This window comes from Temnothorax nylanderi, unplaced genomic scaffold (genome assembly GCF_030848795.1).
Source record: "Temnothorax nylanderi isolate EJ_2023f unplaced genomic scaffold, tnyl_v1.0 TNYL_tig1383_pilon, whole genome shotgun sequence".
In the NCBI taxonomy this organism is placed as follows: domain Eukaryota; kingdom Metazoa; phylum Arthropoda; class Insecta; order Hymenoptera; family Formicidae; genus Temnothorax; species Temnothorax nylanderi.
In genome coordinates, this window is record NW_027250445.1 from 3,635 (window position 1) to 18,313 (window position 14,679).

Sequence of the window (14,679 nt, forward strand, 5' to 3'; positions counted from 1 at the left end):
CAGTAATACCCATCCATAAAAAGGGGTCCACACGAAAGTGCCAAAACTATCGCACAATATCTCTGATATCCCATGCCAGCAAGGTACTACTCAGAATAATCGACCGGAGATTGCAGCAGTATCTGTCTCACCAAATTCCTCCTGAACAAGCCGGATTCGTTAAAGGCAGAGGAACCAGAGATCAAATATTTAACATCCGCCAACTGATAGAAAAAGCACGCGAATTTAATACGCCTATGTTCCTGTGCTTCATAGACTACAAGAAAGCGTTCGACTGTGTAAGATGGAAAGACCTATGGAAAGTGCTAAGAGAGATGGGAGTCCCGGATCATTTAGTGACCCTGATAAGCAATTTGTACAAGGAGAGTGCGGCTGTCATTAAGCTGGAGAACAAAAAATCGAAACCCTTCAAAACACATAAAGGAGTGCGGCAGGGCTGCATATTGTCACCCAGGTTATTCAACGTCTACGGCGAATATATAATGAGACGCGCCCTGGAAGGATACAACGGGGGAATAATAATCAACGGCAAAAACTTGAATAATCTCCGATACGCTGATGACACCACCTTAATAGCGAAAAACGAAGAGGAACTAACCAAAATGCTGGAATTAGTTACCAAGGAAAGCAATGAAGTAGGTCTACATATCAACCTGGAGAAGACCAAACTCATGGTGATTGACAGGGGCAACACGATACAACGAAACAATGTACGCCCAGACATGGAAACAGTCAAGGAGTTCATCTACTTGGGATCCTTAATCTCCAACATAGGAGGAAGCGAAGTAGAGATAAGAAGACGGATAGCAATGTCGCGAACAGCCATGGCGAACCTCAGGAGAATATGGGAAGACAAACAAATAACAATGAACACAAAGATAGCCCTAGTGAGATCCCTAGTGTTCTCTATATTCTCATATGGAGTGGAGACATGGACCATCAAGGCGACGGACAGACGCCGCCCGCATAGATGCGTTTGAAATGTGGTGCTGGAGGCGGATGCTGGGCATCCCCTGGACGGCAAGAAGAACGAACGTGTCAATTCTCAAGGAGCTGAACATCACCGATCGACTGTCCACTATTTGCCGCAGAAGAGTTCTCCAATACTTTGGTCACATCACACGTAGAAACCAGGACAATCTCGAAAAACTGATTGTACAGGGGAAAGTTGAGGGGAAGAGACCAAGAGGCCGTTCTCCATCGCGCTGGCTGGATCAAATAAAAGATATCACAGGCCAACCACTACAAAAGAATCTCCGAGAAGCGGAAGACCGCCATTGTTGGAGGACGGTGGTTCGCCACTGTACATGACCATAATGTCACGACTCTTCAGACATGAAGATACGACGAGAAAGAAGAATATATAATAATTATGTAGGCGATTAAAATATATTTAAATATATATATAAATGTTTCATATACAATTTGATATGATTATATATGAGTTTAAATGTAATTCGTACATTATGCATATTGGCCAGGCAATATGCATAATCCCCGTCTTCAATATATCCTATATAATTTATCAAAGTACATGAGAGGGGGTGGAAGTTATTGAAGCACTTCAAAAGTATTTAACTATTTAAAGCGCGTTACTAACCTCCCCCTCATGTACTTTGATATATTATATAGGATATATTGACGTGTATGGAAAGAAAGATAAGAAATGTACTACGCGACAAACAAAATCATAACAACGGTATTTATGCATAAAATGTGTATAAAATTAAGACGCTTGATTATTGCCCCCCCCCCCCGCACCCCGCCACCGTGTGTGTATATGCGTGTGTGTGTGTGCGTGCCTCTTTTATGAATATCGTTGTTTGTTACAAATACCGTTATTTGTTATAATTTTGTTCATCGCGTAGTACATTTCTCGTCTTCTTTTCCTCCAATTTCTACTCGGTTTCCGAAAATTATGCACATTGCTCGGCCATTATGCATATTGCCCAATTTGTCATATTGCCCGTAACATATATAAAAGCTCTAGTATATAATTATTTATGGCCATATGTGAGCATATATGATTATATATTCGTTTACAACCCAGTAAACACAAACTATAACCATTATATAACACAGAAGTAACATGTAATGTAACTATAGTAATGTAATATACATATAGCAGCTATGTAATTTTTTTTGTAGCAGTAATATAACTGTGTTTTGTAATAATTATATCGCTCTGTTATTTATTGGTTACACTACAATAACAACAATATAACGTCAACATAACACATTCAAAAATATATACTGACAAAGCGTGTAATATATTGATATTTATAGAATTTATTACTTTTATAAATATAAGTTATATAAACAAGACCGCGGCGTCTTAAAATAATATATTGTACGTACAATTATAAAATAAGCCGAAATATGTATATTAACAATAACATAAAACATACTTAAGACAGTCTTAAAATAATAGAATTCGGACTATGACCGTCATTGACTCGCTTTTATTAATTCATCTTAAGTATGTTTTAAGTTATTAATATACATATATTTTGGTTTATTTTATAATTGTATACACAATTATTCTAAGACGCCACGGTTTTATTTATATATTTTATATCTATATAAATAATAATAAATAAATATCTATTATTATTTTATTTGTGAGAACGTGATTGGCTCTTACTTTTAGAATCAACCAATCAACGCAAAGTGTTAACAACACGAACTCAACAGTTGGTATCTGTTGAACGCGCCCATTGCCATGCATGGTGACAGAGGTTAGGTTAGGAAATATTATTCCATCACATTTCGGCCGGGACGGTCGCGCGCTCGCGGATCCGCGGATCAAATTAATACGCCGACGCCGAGTTCTCCAGTGATCGATACCTGGCCGGATCGTCACCCGGCCGAGACGGTCGCGCGCTCGCGGATCTGCGGATCAATTTAATACGCCGACGCCGAGTTCTCCAGTGATCGATACCTGGTCGGATCGTCACCCGGCCGAGACGGTCGCGCGCTCGCGGATCTGCGGATTAAATTAATTAATACGCCGAGTTCTCCAGTGATCGATACCTGGCCGGATCGTCACCCGGCCGAGACGGTCGCGCGCTCGCGGATCTGCGGATCAAATTAATACGCCGACGCCGAGTTCTCCAGTGATCGATACCTGGCCGGATCGTCACCCGGCTGGGACGGTCGTGCGCTCGCGGATCCGCGGATCAAATATTTAATACGAGTTCTCCAGTGATCGATACTTGGCCGGATCGTCACCCGGCCGGATCGTCACCCGTGCACGACGGCAGGCTATCCAGTACCGAGACGCCGCGCTATATCGTCTCTTCCACAGAACGTCTCATGGCGTCGACGTCCTCTTCGTCGTCCTTTTCGTCAGAGACTGGTAAGTGTGCGTCTTGCTTTTCTCGAGCAAATTATAAGGACTGAGATATTTCGATATCGATTTTTTTCTCCCACTAACATTTTTATGTATTTTGGTTTCGTGGATATTTGATCGCCTAAATATTGTAAGATTTTTGAAAAGATATAAGTAAATAATTTTCAAATAGAGATAGGCATGAGTCGGTTGGATAGCGTTAGCACGAAAATAAATAAACAGGACGTCCGGAAGGTTAAATGGAGTAGGGGAAAGCTTTTGCGCAGGAAGGCATGGACAAACGGCAGAGAGATTTGAATCGCTGAGCGAGAAGTACATAACGTAATTTGGAGAGAGAGAGAGAGAGAGAGAGAGAGAGAGAGAGAGAGAGAGAGAGAGAGAGAGAATCATAGGTGCGTGCGAGATATATGAATATAGAGAGATAGATCGGTCGAAAGCCTTGCGGTAAAGTAACGAGGGAATGTTTCTGGACTATATGTATATTTATAAAATAAAGAACTGTCGTTATATTGAATCACAAGATCTTACAATATTTAAATGCTTTAAAATATCCATGAATTTAAATGTTTTTTTTACCCCGCAAATCTTTGACACTACAGATATAGAATATTAAAATTTTTTGATAGATATTAGGATTTCTTTAGCTATAACGGAATTTTTGACCTAAATCCTTGCTGGACAATTTATTAAAAGTGTATCTTCAGAAATAATAAATAGATAGATTGAAGGAATTAAAAATCGAATATATATTATATCTATACAATTTCCACGCTTTGTTTGAAATTCTGCGAAATTGCGATAGCTCGATGATTTCTCATGTTTCGACAAATCTTTATTTAATCGCTATCAGTACTAATTCTTCTTTCGAAATTCAGGTATCACTCGCCGTCCACAACAACCAGTACCCAATCATCGGCCTCCAACGAGCGCTTCACGTCAATCTCGCCGACGTCCGAGGCGTCGACGAATGTCCACCGCGGCGGCGGTTATCAGAACACAAAGAGTACCGTTGAGAAATATCTGATCTCGAAGTCGGTACAGAGCTACGGTCGCTACTCGGTCAACAGTCAGACCGATCATCAGTTCGGGCAAGACTGATACTTTACCGCAACTCGTCCCAAGCAACTGGACGGATCAACCAAAGCGGCGATCTCGAGCATCAGCGGTGAAACCTTTGTCACAAAGACAACAATAACTACCAAGGCCGCGACGACAACAGCAGTGACGCGAGGTAAGATTAAGATTTTTGATAATTTCTCATGTTTCGACAAATCTTTATTTAATCGCTATCAGTACTAATTCTTCTTTCGAAATTTAGGTATTACTCGCCGTACACAACGACCAGTACCCAATCATCGGCCTCCAACGAGCGCTTCACGTCAATCTCGCCAACGTCCGAGGCGTCGACGAATGTCCACCGCGGCGGCGGCTATCAGAACACAAAGAGTACCGTTGAGAAATATCTGATCTCGAAGTCGGTTCAGAGCTACGGTCGCTACTCGGTCAACAGTCAGACCGATCATCAGTTTGGGCAAAACTGATACTTTACCGCTACGAGTACCGCAACTCGCCCCAAGCAACTGGACGGATCAACCAAAGCGGCGATCTCGAGCATCAGCGGTGAAACCACTGTCACAAAGACAACAATAACTACCAAGGCCGCGACGACAACAGCAGTGACGCGAAAATTTGGTAAGATTAAGATTTTTGCCAATGCGCGAACTCAGTGATTTTTATACGTTTTCGACTAATTGCTTATTTAACGATGATCACTATTTTTACAGGTATTAAAAAAGTGCATCATGCCTAAGGATATTCAACATTTAACAAAAAGACGAAGAAATCAATTAATAAATATAGAAATAAATAGAGATAATAGTAATGGACAACTAGCAGAAAGGTATGTATCGAATGTAGCGCCTAATAATGATCGAGTGCAAGAAGCGGAACGTAATATTGTTCAGTATAATAATACTGAACAATATTGCGTTATAAGTAACAATGAAATTCATGTAGTACAGTCGGAGCCACCCAGTTTATTACTTTCTGATACAGAAAGTAGTTTATTACTTTCTGATACAGAAAGCAATAAACAATTTAACGATGAAATTGATGAACAAGATCATATAAATGAGAAGTTTGAAAATAATGAAACGAGTTTGCGAGTAGATTTACAAACTTTAATAATTCAAAATAACGTTCCACATACTACTGCTAACAAACTGCTACAAGTTCTCAGAAAACATGGTCACGTAAATTTGCCTAAAGATGTTAGGGTTTTACTTGCAACTCCACGAAACGCATATGCAACTATTACATCTTTAAACACTAATGGGTGCTATAAGCACTTTGGTCTTTTTTGTAGTCTCGAACGATCTATACGTATATATTCTAATTTCATAAAGGGAAATGAAATTAAAATAAACATAAATATAGATGGTTTACCCATGTCTAAGAGTTCTGGTAGCCAGTTTTGGCCCATAATGGCAGCCATTGAAGGAATTGACGTTTATACGTTGCCTTTTGTAATTGGTGTGTATCACGGCACGCGTAAACCTCAAGACGCAAACGAATTTCTAACTGACTTTGTCAATGAATTCATTCTCTTTTCTCAAAATGGAATTACTGTTTCAAATAAAAAATACATTGTTGCAATTAATGCTATACTATGTGATGCTCCGGCTAGAGCATTTGTTACATTTACAAAAGGTCATGCAGGATACTTTTCGTGTTCCAAATGTATACAAGAGGGTGATTTTGTAAAAAATAAAGTAACTTTTCCTGAAACTAATAATACATTACGTACAGATTACTCATTCAAGAATCGAATTCATCCTGAACATCATACAGGTTATTCTATACTAGAAATGCTTCTCATTGGAATATTATAGGTATTACTATTTATACTGTCATGTTCAGGAGAAAAGCTTTCCTTCACTGGTACACCGGCGAGGACATGGACGAGATGGAATTCAGTGAGGCCGAATCGAACATAAATGACTTGGTGTCCGAGTACCAGCAGTACCAGGAGGCTACCGCGGACGAGGACGCAGAATTCGACGAGGAGCAGGAAGCTGAGGTCGACGAGAACTAAGAAAAAAAAATATATATATCCCGCGACGGAAGCGACACTCTCCTTATTATCTCTCTCTTTCTTTCGACCGAGCGATAACGCAACACACCCTTCACCCATGCTTCTTAACTCGTTATCTCTCTTTTTTGTATTTTTTTTTAACGGACTTCTGTTTCGAACTTTTGCGGAGCGCGCGCGCGTTTTTCATTGCTGCTCGTCAATATTGCACCTAGTGCGATAATTCGAAAATTGATTTCTTATTTTTGAATGTGTCTTTCTACAAGATTACTTTTGATTATTGATTCTCGCGCGCCTCTATCATCATCCACTGTACAACCGCCGAGAGCGGCCGCTACGTACAAATAGGTGAAAATTTCTACAGAATAAGTTTGAAATGTTTCCAAGAACTTTTTTCTAATCGCATTTTGTAAAATTGTATTTTTATTTTATATCTCCATAGAGTTATTATACTGATTTGCTTATTTTAATTTTTCACCGATAAAATTTGATTTTTTGAAATATGATTTTGATGATTATAAATATGATATTTTTTACTTGATTTTATGTTCGATTAAGTATACTAATCTGTTATACAAAGGATAAAACAAATTCTTAAATTGATATAAACGATATCTACAGTTTAAACCTGTAAAAAAAGCTTCAAGAAAAAAGAAAAGCTTAAAGAATGTGTGCATCAATAAAACATTTATGCAATAAAAAATATATGTTTTCATATTTATTTTTCTTTAGAACATTAAAAATTCGTTATTTGTATCTTAACTGTAGAGTTATAATTTATATCTATTGTATAGATGCATCTCTCTCATTGCCAATACATTTATATAGATCTACATGTAATTATTTCAGAGATGTATCTGCATTAAAGATATAAATTTTAACTTTACAGTTATAGATACAAATAACTTCGACCATTATGGCTATTTCAATACTAGATATATAGATAATACTAGATAACAGTATTTCGGTTGTATATATATTGCAGTTATATACATTTATATAATTTCAATATAATGCGTTATATTGCTGTTATGTCCACACAATGTCACGTGAGTGGGAAATTACAATTAACATATATATAACTAAAACCTCCAGGTTACATTACACGTTACATTTCGTTTTATTGCGGCAATATAATGGTTACATAACTGTGTTTGCTGGGCACATATTAATTATAATTTTGCAAATATTTTGTCAAACTTTTTGCACAATTATTTTTTTTTTGCGTAATTCTTTTTTTGGAATACCTTGAAAGAATAGGCCTTGGGGATTACTAACTTTCGTTTTTTGCAAAAACACGTCGAGGGAGCCTAATTTCATCGATTTCTGTGCTGGGATAGCTAAACTAAAAAGTTACCATAATATAATATATTTATGTAACAAAATTTATTAAATATTATTTATTATTTATATATATTATAAATACTTTTTTTCTCTTTTTTTCTCTCTCTCTCTCTCTCTCTCTCTCTCTATTTTTCTCTTCCTCTCTCTCTCCCTTTTTCTCTTTATCGTAACAATCAATTTTTTTCTCTTCCTCACTTTTTTAGAAACACCCAAGAATGCCGAAAATAATCATAAGAATTAATTATTAATATTATTAATTATATTACTAATTATTTAATATGTATAACTTCTTTTTTACTCTCTCTCTCTCTCTCTCTCTCTCTCTCTCTCTCTCTCTCTCTCTCAATTATTAATTTCATTACATTATTTTTATACTTTTTATTTTATAAATACCTTATTTTTTCTTTATTTATCTCTTTCTCTCTCTAACACACTTAGCGCTTAATGGTAATCTTAATTCTCGGTGCAAACTAAATAACCTCGTAATACGATAAATAAATAACCTCGTAATACGATCATAATACGATAATACGCGAAGCCAGCCGCGCGACACATAAGCGAGATGGTCAATTAGCATCGCGCTATAACGGATTCAGCATTTCGATACATTTATATTCGATTGATATTGATATAATCTTCTTCGGGCCCAAAGCACAAAGATGAATATAAGAATAATTATAGAGCGTTGAACTTGTAAGAAAAAAAGTTCTACAAATGTAAATGTTTAAAAAATTCTGTGTCTATTTTAAGAAATTGATAGTGGGCAAGTCAATGAGTACACCAATGATTTAAACAGTGATTATCTATTTGTTTAAGTTTCTTATATATAATTATATATAAGTAATTTAACCCTCCAAGAACACACCTATTTTTTCAATCACGGAGAACACTCTGGGTCAACCTGACCCTACACACACTTTGATCGTCCGCCATTTTAAATTGACAAGTGCGATCAGCTTGAAAAAATTTCCAAATGTACTTGGAACATTGTTAAATCAATTGATATAAATAAAAAGTGCCGTTTGAATTATTTATATATTTTAAAAAATTCCCTCAAAAATTACGTTTTTTTTTCAAAAAAATAATTTTTTTCTTCAAACGATTTCTACCCCTATTTTATATACTTTTGGTAAAAATTCGGTCGAATAGTTTAAGAGTGTATAAAGAACAGACATACATACATTCATACATACAGACATTCTATTTTATATATATAGATGTTTACATCTATGAGGATTAAACTCATATATAATCATGTCAAATTGTCTATGAAACATTTATATATGTATACCATACATGTAAATACATATGTGATGGTGCTTTGTGTTTGTGAAAAAAATTTTTGCCGATATATAATCTACATGGATAAATGCTTCTTATGTGCAAATTAATTTAATTAACTTATTTAATTATTTAAAAAGACACTTTTTTATGGAATATTTTTAAATATTTTTATTTATATTTTCTTTTTGTTTAATATTAAAAACAATAATTAATTTTTAATTACTTCTTCTATATTCCTCCCTTTCGTTTATGCGGTCCTCCATTTCGTCCAATCGTTAGTTAACGTGAGAAATAGAAAAAGAAAAAAAATATATATATCAAATTCAATGTATATTACGTTTTGTCTATTAGTACACGTATATTCAAAAAGGAAATATAATCTGTGAAGCAAGCAACTTATTTGTTTTTTTAAATTGACAATCAAAATCAGTCGAACAAATATATCGAGCCAAAAAGATAAGGAAGAGAATGTAATGGAAGTGGAGAAAATAAAAAATAAAAAGAAGAAAGAAGAACAAAAAAAGACGAAGGAAAAAGAATTAAACTTAAATAAAGAAAGGTTTGTACACTATTGCTTTATTTTTAGATTTACACTCTTAAAGAAACTATCTTAGAATATCTTGTCAATTCTCAAATGATACGTAATTAAAATTCAAATTAATTATCTTGACGAATAATTAGGAGACTGGAAAGAAATCGAAAAAAGCAAGAAAAAGAAATAGAAATGGAACAAGAACATAGCAGAGAAACTAAACGGAAGCAGAGAAGAGAGGAGGAAGAGAATGGAGAGAGAGAAAGTGAAAAAGAAATAAGTTTAGAAGAAGAAGAGGCCAAGGAAGATAATAATCAAAGAAAAAGAAGAGGAGGAAAAAGCCTAAAGGAAAGGAATAAAAGGTAATATTAATATATAACGTAACTAGGTACAAAAGGTTATAAACAAAATTATAATCCCCGTTCATAACCATCTTTATATTTTTGGAATAGCTATTACTCGTCAAGAGCGCGGTTAATAAGGAGCAGAGGGAATTGGAGAGGTACAGAATGGAAAAGAGGAGGAGGATGGAGAGAAGGTGAATGGAGAAGAGGCGGATGGAGAAGAGGAAGCTGGAGAGAAGGAGAATGGCGAGGAAGAGGATATAGAGGAAGATGGATAGGAGGAGGCTGGAAAAGATTTAATAGGGGGCGTTCCGGGCATGAAATTACAGGCCCTATTTATATTTTTAATAATTAAAATTTATTGTTTATTATCTATTATTGTGTTATTATATTTAATATTGTATTACAAATAATTTATTGTTATATTCAAAATGTAATGTTTTAAAATAATAAAATGTGCGTTAAATGTGTTTTAAAATAATAAAAATTTCTATTTTATATATTTTCTTTTATATACTTTTTATAAACTTTTTTTAAAGTAGTTATTTTTTAATTAAATAAAGATTAAAGATTGTGATAAGCACTCAAGTAAACTTTAAACCTTATAGACTATACCTCAAGTCTCAACCGCTTACGACTTTTTAAAGAATGATGTTTTTGAACAATTTAGTATTAATTATTGGCAACTTTTCTAATTCTGTTATATTCTTCAGTATTTTCCACCCCTATTTCATATATAATTTGGTTGATTAGACCAAACTTTATCAGGGTTCTATATATGTACGAATTCTCCGAAATTTCAAACGTCTGTAACTCCAGAACTAATTAACCAAATCTTAATTAATTATATATGAAATAGGGGTAGAAAAAACTAAAAAATATAGTAGAATTAGAAATAAAACGGTATCTCAAATATTAAGAAGGCTATAGCGTAAAACACACTTTTCTAAAAAAAAAATTCCCCTAAAATCTATACCGGTTGACCGATCTTAATAAAATTTGAGGAGGACATACTTTCTATGATACTCTATCGATTAAAAAAAAATGCATCCCGGTATCTAAAAAATTGTAGAAGTAGATGCGTGTACAAAAAATCCGTACACACACACATACATACATACTTCCGGACATTTTTTACTAATATGATTTCTCGACATTTTGGAACATTCGAAATCTATTTCCTTTAAAATCTCGAAAAATTTTTTTTTCACCATCACAAAGCTTCCTCTATGAGGAAGCAAAACTTATAAACAACGAACAGGACAAATTAATCGAAGAGTTTCTTATCAATCTAACCCCCACAGAAACTACAGACTACTCGTTGTGGAAACTTACCAGAAAGATCAAAAGAACTCCCTAACAAACAATTCCACCCATAAAGCAAGAAAACGACGAATGGACAAGAACCAATAAGGACAAAACTAGAGTATTAGCAGACCATCTGAAAACAGTCTTTAAATCAGTTGCAAGCGCGTTTCCTAAAGAGCGAGAAAGAGAAGAAACAATCATGAAATACCTAGCAACGCCTTGAGTTCTCATTTCTCCACGGAAACGGGAATGGTCGCAGTTCAAACGCAGACGGTAGATGAACATTACAAATTACTCCTAGAAGATAACAGTGTGATCGATTCAGACCGATGTAACATCCAATGATCTCCCAGATTGGTATAATGAAAAAATATATAAAGTATCTACGTTGATTTAAATTTGCAAGACGAAATTAAACAAGATGATAAAACAACTAAAGGAACTTATAAACAACGAACAGGACAAATCAACGGTAGAGCAGATTATAGTCCTAACTTTATTAGTTATTCTTTTTTATCTACAGATTTAACCTGTGTCGCAAAAACGCAAAGGAGACTACTGAATTATGTCAGAAGCTCAAAAAACTGTATGCAACTTATTTAAGTAAAGTTTCATCTGAATTTGATGAAATAGCAGCATACGCATTAGATGCTTTTTGGTACATTGATATCACGGCGGATAAAGATTCTTTTATGTCATTCACTTATAAATTACATGATCTCCCATGTAAGTATTCAATTTTTGTTTTAATTACAAATTGTTAGGATATATCGATGTAACTCGGCAGATTCAGTGTCCTCTCTCGGGTACACACATGTATTAGACATTATTCCGTGTATAAATATATTAGTTCAAACGCAGTTCAAACGCAGACGGTAGATGAACATTTCAAATTACTCCTAGAAGATAACAGTGTGATCAATCCAGATCAGACCGATGTTAACATCCAATGATCTCCCAGATTGGTACAATAAAAATATATATAAAGGGTAAGTATCTACGTTGATTCAATTTTGCAAGACGAAATTAAACAAGGTGATAAAACAACTAAAGGAACTTATAAACAACGAACAGGACAAATTAATCGAAGAGTTTCTTATCAATCTAACCCCCACAGAAACTACAGACTACTCGTTGTGGAAACTTACCAGAAAGATCAAAAGAACTCCCTAACAAACAATTCCACCCATAAAGCAAGAAAACGACGAATGGACAAGAACCAATAAGGACAAAACTAGAGTATTAGCAGACCATCTGAAAACAGTCTTCGAATCAGTTGCAAGCGCGTTTCCTAAAGAGCGAGAAAGAGAAGAAACAATCATGAAATACCTAACAACGCCTTGAGTTCTCATTTCTCCGCGGAAACGGGAATGGTCGCAGTTCAAACGCAGACGGTAGATGAACATTACAAATTACTCCTAGAAGATAAAAGTGTGATCAATTCAGACCGATGTAACATCCAATGATCTCCCATATTGGTTTAATAAAAATATATATAAAGGGTAAGTATCTACGTTGATTTAATTTTGCAAGACGAAATTAAACAAGGTGATAAAACAACTAAAGGAACTTATAAACAACAAACAGGACAAATCAATCGAAGAGTTTCTTATCAATCTAACCTATACAGAACTACTCGTTGTGGAAACTTACTAGAAAGATCAAAAGAACTCCCTAACAAACAATTCCACCCATAAAACAAGAAAACGACGAATGGACAAGAACCAATAAGGACAAAACTAGAGTATTAGCAGACCATCTGAAAACAGTCTTCGAATCAGTTGCAAGCCCGTTTCCTAAGGAGCGAGAAAGAGAAGAAATAATCATGAAATACCTAGCAACGCCTTGAGTTCTCATTTTTCCGCGGAAACGGGAATGGTCGCAGTTCAAACGCAGACGGTAGATGAACATTACAAATTACTTCTAGAAGATAACAGTGTGATCGATTCAGACCGATGTAACATCCAATGATCTCCCAGATTGGTTTAATAAAAATATATATAAGGGTAAGTAACTACGTTGATTTAATTTTGCAAGACGAAATTAAACAAGGTGATAAAACAACTAAAGGAACTTATAAACAACGAACAGGACAAATATCTAGAAGAGTTTCTTATCAATCTAACCTCCACAGAACTACTCGTTGTGGAAACTTACCAGAAAGATCAAAAAAACTCCCTAACAAACAATTCCACCCATAAAACAAGAAAACGACGAATGGACAAGAACCAATAAGGACAAAACTAGAGTATTAGCAGACCATCTGAAAAAAGTCTTCGAACCAGTTGCAAGCGCGTTTCCTAAGAGCGAGAAAGAGAAAAAACAATCATGAAATACCTAGCAACGCCTTGAGTTCTCATTTCTCCACGGAAACGGGAATGGTCGCAGTTCAAACGCAGACGGTAGATGAACATTATAAATTACTCCTAGAAGATAACAGTGTGATTGATTCAGACCGATGTAACATCCAATAATCTCCCAGATTGGTATAATGAAAAAATATATAAAGTATCTACGTTGATTGAATTTTGCAAGACGAAATTAAACAAGATGATAAAACAACTAAAGGAACTTATAAACAACGAACAGGACAAATCAACGGTAGAGCAGATTATAGTCCTAACTTTATTAGTTATTCTTTTTTATCTACAGATTTAACCTGTGTCGCAAAAACGCAAAGGAGACTACTGAATTATGTCAGAAGCTCAAAAAACTGTATGCAACTTATTTAAGTAAAGTTTCATCTGAATTTGATGAAATAGCAGCATACGCATTAGGTGCTTTTTGGTACATTGATATCACGGCGGATAAAGATTCTTTTATGTCATTCACTTATAAATTACATGATCTCCCATGTAAGTATTCAATTTTTGTTTTAATTACAAATTGTTAGGATATATCGATGTAACTCGGCACATTCAGTGTCCTCTCTCGGGTACACACATGTATTAGACATTAGAATCACGTGATACGGCGATGTTCACGAACAAGGAGCTCGAGGAAGGAGTCAGTCGCTTACAAGACCTTCGCGCTGTAAGTCGCTGTACGAGTCGCTCATATATAATAAAGTTTGTATATAATTTACTTTTGCATAACTCCGTGAATTCACTCATCCCACACGTAATCCTGTCAGGTCCGTCACGGTTATGGGCCCAGACATCGTCGTAAGGGAGAGTAATCGGTAACGAGAGTTAAGAAATCTGTTCGACCGAAAGTAAGCGCGTGAAACGTGGTCGAGTAGTTCGCGTACAAGAAATAATGGCGGCGTTGAACAGCTCACACGGTTATCGAGAAACTCAACGATGAGAACTATGAGTCGTGAAACTGCAGATGAGAAGCGTCCTTATTTGCAACGAACTGTGGGCGTATGCAAGCGGTGCTGAAGTGAAAACCGAGGCAAACCGCGGACAGAATGGACGAAAAA

At 35.5% G+C, this 14,679-nt stretch overlaps 2 protein-coding genes across 2 annotated transcripts; both read left to right on the plus strand.

The window, feature by feature from the left end:
• Positions 1–981: 981 nt before the first annotated feature.
• LOC139787279 (uncharacterized) lies at positions 982–1,311 on the plus strand. Its single transcript, XM_071726346.1, has one exon. It carries the CDS (start codon positions 982–984, stop codon positions 1,309–1,311), a length of 330 nt encoding a protein of 109 aa, XP_071582447.1.
• Positions 1,312–2,732: 1,421 nt separating this feature from the next.
• Positions 2,733–7,148, plus strand: LOC139787278 (tubulin beta-1 chain-like). The gene is made up of 5 exons (XM_071726345.1): positions 2,733–3,358; positions 4,228–4,583; positions 4,671–5,044; positions 5,137–5,252; positions 6,272–7,148. The coding sequence occupies exons 4-5, from the start codon at positions 5,155–5,157 to the stop codon at positions 6,444–6,446; spliced, it is 273 nt and encodes a 90-aa protein (XP_071582446.1). The 5' UTR covers positions 2,733–3,358; positions 4,228–4,583; positions 4,671–5,044; positions 5,137–5,154; the 3' UTR covers positions 6,447–7,148.
• The last annotated feature ends 7,531 nt before the right edge of the window (positions 7,149–14,679 follow it).